The sequence below is a fragment of the Coregonus lavaretus genome (genome assembly GCF_964263955.1).
Source record: "Coregonus lavaretus genome assembly, chromosome: 24".
Classification (NCBI taxonomy): Eukaryota; Metazoa; Chordata; class Actinopteri; order Salmoniformes; family Salmonidae; genus Coregonus; species Coregonus lavaretus.
In genome coordinates this window covers 23,175,923-23,184,360 of record NC_140011.1, presented here as the reverse complement: position 1 = coordinate 23,184,360, position 8,438 = coordinate 23,175,923, and the positions used below count along the sequence as shown (strand labels likewise).

At 42.0% G+C, this 8,438-nt stretch overlaps 1 protein-coding gene across 1 annotated transcript; it reads right to left on the bottom strand.

Annotated features, from left to right (window-relative positions):
* Window positions 1-468: 468 nt before the first annotated feature.
* On the bottom strand, window positions 469-4,174 carry LOC311099490 (PR domain zinc finger protein 12-like; the record flags this gene model as incomplete). Its single annotated transcript, XM_084140190.1, has 5 exons — window positions 469-929; window positions 1,176-1,290; window positions 1,617-1,772; window positions 2,129-2,319; window positions 3,955-4,174. 5 exons carry the CDS (start codon window positions 4,172-4,174, stop codon window positions 469-471), a joined length of 1,143 nt encoding a protein of 380 aa, XP_083996316.1.
* Window positions 4,175-8,438: the final 4,264 nt, after the last annotated feature.

The window sequence follows — 8,438 nt, the reverse complement described above, 5'->3', positions numbered from 1 at the left end:
GAATAGCAAAGTATTTCCTTTGATATGCTGCATCCTGGAAATACTGTATCGAGTATACAAACAAATGAGAAATGGACAGTTAGCCTAAAAATAGCCTACTCTTGGAACCAACATTCAGTCCTTTGTTCAGATTCTCTGTACAGGCAATAGTACAACAGTTTCCTTTGGAACAACAAAGTGTTTTTGACACACTCTTTGTGATATTTTTTTTGACCATTACAAACATAATACCCAGTAAGTCTAAGCAGACTAGATTGTAAATAAGGCAACCAGTAAAAAGTATGTGAGAACGGCTGTACCATCAGCTCAACCCACCAGACATACAGTACACCCAGACACAGCGATGCCTGCCACACCAGCAAACAGCGGCCTCTCTGAGAATGATGACGAAAGCAACCTGTGGCCCAAGTGTGCAAGGGTAAAGTGCAGAACCGTTTGCATTAGCAAGTTTCTCTCTCCTCTCTGCTATCATAGCACCATGGTGGGGATATGGTGAACCAGGGGGACCTGCTGTTGGGACAGGCTGCTGATCGGTGGGGGTGGAGGTGAGACTTGAGAGGAAGTGTCTGCGCCCCCCGCCCCTGGTCTGTGCCTGGCACTCTTCTGGTGTGCCCGCAGCCCTGCCAGTTGGGAGTAGGCGCTCTGGCACACGTGGCACTTGTAGGGGCGCTCTCCGGTGTGCAGTCGCACGTGGTTGCGCAGGGTGGACGACTGGCTGAAGCGGCGGTTGCAGAAGCGGCAGACGAACGGCTTGTCCAGGGTGTGGATGCGCATGTGGGAGCGTAGGTTACTACGCGAGTTGAAGCCCCGGTGGCAGATGACGCAACGCATGCGGCTGGTCGCAGACGAGGAAGAGGAGGAGGAAGAGGAGGAGGAGGAGGAGGAGGAGGGGGAGCAAGATGATGAGCCGTCACATGAGTGGGAGTCCTCTGAAGGGGAAGGAGAAACAGAGGGAAGGTGAGATCTTTAATTCATTAACTGATGTGACACATATAAAATGTTGATTTTGACATGGAATAGAATCAGTCTATTTGCAGTAGTTTGAAATAAATAAGAGTGATGTAAATCTGTTGGCTGCAGCAGAGACCACAACACACCGGCCCCACAGGTAAAGGGGCCTGAGTCACAGTGATCTGGTTCTCTAACCCCCATAGCGAGAGGAAAAGGGATCTCACCATTACGGCTCTTTTTCTGATGCTCTTCTTCTGTACCGGGAACGCCAGGAATACCAAGGAAGGTGTTGTGGGAGTTTCCGTACCACACTAGCAGCTCCTGGTCTGGAGGGATAGTCTGTAGAGAGCAAGAGGATGAATGTTAAAGAAGGATTCTTTGTTCCGATGATACTCTCCACCAGCTTTGCGTTACACATCAAGAGTCGCAGATCTCTGTACAGACAGCAGGTTGTGCTATTCAGCAGCTGAAATAGGTTGCCCTATACAGGCTAGGGGAGATTTTACCCTTTTATACAGTCTATAGATTCTACACCAACAAAGAAGGCCTACAAATGAATGGGCTTAACTGCAGAACTTGTCATGGCAGCCACCACACGCTTTCAACGGTCCTTGTGAAGGCTGCATGTCAGAGTTGTGAGTGACAGTATCTGGCTTGGTTCTCACCTCCACGGCCCTGTAGAAGATGCTGCTACCGATCTGCACCACCTCCAGGTTCTGCTCCTGCTCGTTGCGGGCACACTTGATGTAGGTCATCCAGCTGCGATGGTCCTCCTGGCTGGCATCGATGAAGTAGCGCACCGTGCCATCCTCGTTGAACACCTGAGATCAACAGCAAGAGGTTAGGAGTCTGGTACAATTTTAACGCAAATCATTACCCACTGGGCACACACTGGTTGAATCAAAGTTGTTACCACATTATTTTAAGGAAATTACTTTAAACCAATGTGGAATTGACATTGAATTGATGTCTTTGCCCAGTGGGTATTATTATTGTCCATGTGTGACATAGCCGCTTATACATACAGCTTACTGGTGAACAAGACCAATTATGCCCCCTTGCACATGTGCTTCCTTCACAAAAACATGGCATACAGAGATTCATTGCTGTTATTCTCCTGCCTAATTGTGAAAGCAGTTCAGTCCCTAGATACAGCAGCTGCCCAGATTATTCTCACCTCCCACATGAGGTTGTTGTTCTTCAGCAGGTCCACGTGTTCAGGGGAGATGACCCTGCCAGTAAATGGACCCATCTCTGTGCCCGCCTTGATCCAGGTCTTGGAGAAGATGCCCAGGCCCTCGCCAGGGATAGAGCTCTGGGCAATGATCACCTCACTGGGCAGCACCAGGCTAGACAGCTTCTGGACCTCTGCAAACAGAAAAATAGTAGGTTATTTGACTGCTGTGTACAATTCATTAAACCTGTTAATTTGGTTAATCCCATGGTTATAAATGCATTAATGTGAAATGCATGAAATAGAAGGCCTACCCAAGCTAAACAATTTGCCTAAAATACGTTGAGGATAGGAGTGGTTTAAGTCAGGCATTGTGCATACATTTTAAATATGATGCTTTGATAGCGTTTTGATAAAAAAAACATTAATTTGAACAAATATATATTTTTACATGGGTGGTCTAAAATATTATTTAAGCGTCTTACGAATTAGGTGTTTACATTTTGTAATTGCCAACACAGCAAATAGATTGCATCTTATTTTGGTCACGAAATATTAGGTAGCCTAACATCTCATCCACCGTTTAATTCGATTAAATGGATGAATTGAAAGTTATTGTTTCAAAGAAAAAACCCTCGCAAGCATTTTCATCCTCATTCAATTTTTTTAAAGAAAACTCTTGGGTTTCTTTAATGTCAGAATCAAAGAAAATGTATTTGGGACTGCGAAAAGACGGCTTGGAGAGAGGTTAAATGGTCTTCTATTGCTCAGGGTCCAGCCATTTGTCATGCTTCAGATGTGATATTCATTATACCCTACTGGAAAGAAACGGCTAATTCCAAATTCATTATCCTTTTAAGAACTTTGTAGCAATAAAATTGCGCTGAATGAAATGAGGACTTGTTTAAAAGGCCCAGGAATTTCTCAAACAAAAAAATGGAAAGGCGATTAGATGGTTGACATGGTATGAATGGCAATAGAATTAGCCTTCACGGCGCATTATCTGAGGAACAGAAATCTTTTAAGGCGAGAGAAAGAGAAAAGCGCCGGAGCCCATAGCTGCCAAAAGAGGAAAAGAGACTGTCCGGAGATTGATGAATGCGGGATAAAACCCGGGACATCTCAAAGAAAGGGAACCTTTCTCTCCCTTCGGTTTAAGTGGAAACTTTCTCAGGTCAAGCACAAAGTTAACCAAATGAGTTTAATACCCTTCGTCTTTCAGTCAGCAACAGTTACACGCCTAACAAGCTTCTAAATGCAAGGTCTCAAAGCACTAAATGGTTTAATGCGCTAAATGGGTTGAAATAAAAGGGCCAAATAATGAAAATACGGGAGAACAGTAATGAGAAAGTCACAGAGACCTTGGGAAGAAATCTAGAACAGAGGAGTGAAGGTTCCCACTTTTTTTGGTTCACTCTCAATGACACATGAGACCTCACTGAGGTTCTTGTGTTGAATACATTCTTACCAAATGCCTATTTTACACGCGTTTTAGTTAATTATGGTTAACAAGAGGGACACTTGTTAAAATAACAGAGAAATTGTGAAATGGAAAATAAATCTAGGTTGAGTCAACATGTTGAGGGTATTGGTTTTTTGGAGGTCGTTTTGCAGCCTAGTAAAATTAACCATATATATTTTTAAAGATTTCACCCAGGTTATAGCCTATTTGTCACAATTTGGTATTATAATAATTAGGCTACATTTAACGAGACAAGCGTTAAGATGTTAACAATTACAACAGATAGGCCTAGGCTATACATTATTTAGGCCTAGTGGCTGGTTGCCCGTACAGAAATCATTGGAAGAATTCCAAAAGAGTCAATTACCTCCAACGAACGACTGCGCGAGGACCTCAGCCGTGAAGGCTGTCTTGGGACCGATGCTGCTCTGCCTCTCCTCCATCAGGTGCTCCCCGATCACATTTCTCCACCGTCCATACAGGAAACTGTGCAGAATATCTGAGGTGATAATATCAGACAAGGATCGACTCTGGCATTTAAATCCAGACTTTAAGGCTAAAGCCTCTGCAGGTAAAACCGAGCCCATCTCGCAAACTATTGCAAGCCGTGTTCAGATATGAAAGTCTTTAAATGCAAAGTTGATATTCCTTCGCGTGAGACGGCTGGATGGAAATGTGCCGTCCTCCTGCAGCGAGGGTCCTCTTTATAAGTTGCTGGTCTGACCCCTCTCTAATTAGTTATTAATGACACTCCCCTTATGGTATGGACCTGCTCCAGCAGAAGAAAAGCCGCCTCTATTAGGCGGTCCTTCCCTTTCATGAGAGAGAGTGTGTGTGTGAGTGAGAGAACGAAAGAGTGAGAGTGAAATGGAGCGAGACAACGATGAGCCTAAGCCAATAGACTACTCAGCAATATAAATGCATAATGTCTTTAATGCAGACATGATTGTAAATAAACGAACAAAAATCAGTTAGAGTATTATTTAAATTTTTTGTCGCTAACAATTATTCAACATCCCTTTACACACCAACCAGATGAGATTTTTCTTCATGAGAGATGTCCAAGACTGGCTTCTATAAAACTATTTCCAAAAAACACTTGGTCGCCAGTTTCGCAATAGTTTAAGTAAAATATAACAATCTACACATAAATTCTACATTTTAATGTTACTGAGTAGGGCCTATTTAAATTAAAACACGTATAACATATTATAGCGTAGATCAAATGCAAATATGGCTAAATAATTCATGCAAAATGCATGTTTTTATATTCCACTCTAACGCTATAGGCTACAGCACAATGAGTCCCACGTTTATTTAACAGAATGAAAATGCTGTCCATTTTAAACTGGTTCAACAATTAGTTAAAAAGTTTGTCTGTCATCATATTCAGGTCATTGGGTCTGGGAGTTGCTTAAACGTTCTTTCTCAGGCATTCCGTATTCATGTGGTTGGCAATATTAATTTTCTTCCAGGGAGTTATAGCGCGGGAATAATATAATAGAAACAAGCTCAACGTGCTTTACCGCATTGTTCCCATGCAAAAAATGCAAAGCTGCTTTGACGTGGTTCACTTCTCTAGCCCTTGTTGAAGTAAGCGGTTTAATATTCATGGTTGTTCATAGCCCTTCAGTATATTGTGACAGCGTTTAGATGAGTATATACAGCCCCTTTCTTCTCAATAGCCACAGTTCTCTCTGTTTTTTCCTCTCTATTTTTCGGGCTTGATGGACTGGGGGTAAATGAGCAGTTTTCCTTCTCTTCCAGCAGAGAGAACATCTTTATTCCGTCCCCGGCTCGCGGGTTTCCTATTCAGTTCCTCTCCAAGTAATGTCAGGGGGCTGAAAAGTGCTGCAAATCAATCTTTCATGGTGTTTTGAGGGCACTTTGACACCCATGCACTCCGCCTTTCATTCCAACAACTACAAGGGGATGGTCCGAAAAGTTGGTCTCTGACGAATGTGGACTAGTATTCCAATGGAAAAGAAGATATGGATTCTAAATGCAAAGTATAGAACGGGTTGTTTTGAATGCTGAGATAGTGTAAAGAAAGGTGAGTGACAAAGCACGAAAAAAGGATGACTGTGCAAACAGCTGCTTTTAAAAAAAAGTTTTGTTAGGAGGGGCACCTCCTACGTGTCCCTTTTCCCAGATAAAATGTCCCCCTCGCTGAATCTGATTCGTTCTCAGATTGATTTACATTTATTGCATTTCAGCATTTATTTTACTAAGAGGCTTCAGCTTTGCGTTTAATGGAAGGGCCAGGGGGAGGGACCAGTCTTTATTAAAGAGGGATTCAATTAATTTGAATAGGGTAAGGCATGGATTTGATTTCCTTATCTATACATTAACCTTTTATTTTTCTGTCTGGTAAAGCGATGGACACGTCAATATCTATTGAAAAACAATTTAGGCCACTATTTGCTCATTTAAAGTGTAGCCTATGGATTAAACAATAGCCTTTAAATATGCCATAGATTGCTTTCCAATATTTTGCTAAAGATTCTCACATTTTAGGCCTAGGGCAACCAGCCACTAGGCCTAAAATTCATAAAGAAAAATGAAGTAGTTGTATAAAATAAAAATATTTCAGATTAATATTGTAGGCCTACAACAATTAAATGTTCTTATATCGTTACAAAGTACATTAGCCTATATATTATTTAAACCATTTTTTTAAAGGGTGCAATCCATTACACACTATAGGCTATTAATTGTTCAACGGCAGAGATGAGTTGAGCTTAAAACAAAGAGCAGTCCTAATTTCATTTAAAAGGACTTATTTTATTTCAATAACCAAATTATAGCTGCAAAGACTCATTTTTATTTCATTTTCGTACATGGCATGTTACTTCAATATTTGTAGTCACCCATGAAAAAGACCAAGCACATAATAACCCTATAATTTGTTTAAGAAGAACTGTAAATCAGCGTTTAAAACATTATTTCCTTAAAACAGTCGTCCTAAAAAAAGACTAAAACCACCCCATGCATCCATGCTATTATATAACAAGCATTCAACATTACAGTGGGCTGAATAAATCATATTAAATACACCAAGCTCCTTTTAGATTTTAACCAAACAAACATTGCCAACCGGAAGACAAATTGCCATTACTTTCTAAGCTGAATCATTCCTGTTACTAAAAAAGCTGCTTGCCAACTACAACCTCAACAGGACATCAGCTGAGAGGGATGGGCAGACAGGGCTCCCCTGGGCTCCTCCTTGGGGCCATTAAAAAGAGATTAAGGTAGATATCCCAGCGTGGTGGATACAGTAGATCGGCTTATCTGCATGAAAGGTGAGAGAGGTCCAGTCCCTCCCATAAGGGGTTTCCCTGGAATGGGACAGGGGGCAGGACACCTGCTTAACGAAACTGGAGCTTTAGAGGGGGGCAAAGAGGGGGAATGCAGATGTGTGTGTGTTTGAGAGATAGAAAGAGAGCACCCCCACTTCCCCCCTACTCAGATAGGCAGCCTTGGTACTAAGTAAACACATTAAAATGGCCAAATTAATTAGAATACAATCAAATGCTTGCATTTCATCAAATCATTTGTTTCACTGTTGACTTAGACTGGTGAAAACAGACTGCACAACATGTAATTGAATCCATTTTTCTATGGACAACCCTGCATAAACAAATCAATAAAGCCCATTTAATAAACGATTCATTGCTGTACAGGGCAGCTATTCAGGACCAACGCTGTGAACAATGAATGAGCCATAATACATACTGTCCACATCACATTCTCTATATGAATACCCCCTGGCGTACACCTAAAACAAAACATATACAGTTAGTGATACTATAGGGATTAGGTTTCATATACAGCAGCGTAGAGACCCTATTCAAAATGAATGGTCCCCCCTTCATAATCATGGCTCTCAGCCCCAGTCTGGAGGTGATCTGGAGAACAACTAAATGATCACGCCTTCACAATGGACAACCAGGCCAGGGACTGTCCGCAGGGGCTTCATATTAAAAAGCAAGAGGATCAAAATCAAGGGCTGGATTTGGAAACAGCTGCACAGTATCAATGGGGGGACAGGGCCGGGGCAGAGCAGGGTCCACTGTGGCTGAGGCCCCCCACGGGGAGCAAAAATGTGGGATGACAAAGCTTCTCAATAACGGTGCTCTGGGGACACCCCTGTGGACTGGCCACAAAGGGAGAGGGACAATGAGAAGAGTCACAGAGACTACAGCAAAGAATAAGGAAAATTAAAAAATGGATCCAAGAATATGCTCAACCTATGCGTTACATTTGTATACATGGGAATTATAAAGCTTTGCTATAGTATAGAACATTGCCTAACTGAACTATGGGAGAACTCCAGGAGAATTCCAACAAGTGTTTTGCCATACCTGCAAAAGTTGTCCAGCCTGGCTCTGCCTCTCCAGGTCTGGAGGCGATGGTAGGTACAGCGCTGTCCAAATGACATCTCATTAACTACATGAGCGTATAGAAGGACAGACACTAAGGTTGAAAACGATGGCAAAGGCAAAAATAGCATGCACTAATTTGTCCACAAACCTTTTAGTGCATGGTCACATAAGATTAAGTTCACACAGTGATAATGCATTAAAATGGGTTTAACAGCAGAGCTGATCAATTAATCCCCTTTCCCTGATATTGGGATTGTTTTAAAATCAGCCAATACGTCTATGAAAAGCATTTGGGTCGTTCCACGAAATTAGTGCCTTTTGCGTGCGTCCCGTTGATATTTTAAGTAGAAATTGTGCACCAATATTGAATGTTAAAAGCCTGTTATATTTCAATAAAGTGCCCTTTAGTATAGACCACATGGAGAATTAAATCAATATGAAAAGACTTCCTAAAGTGCCAAAAGTC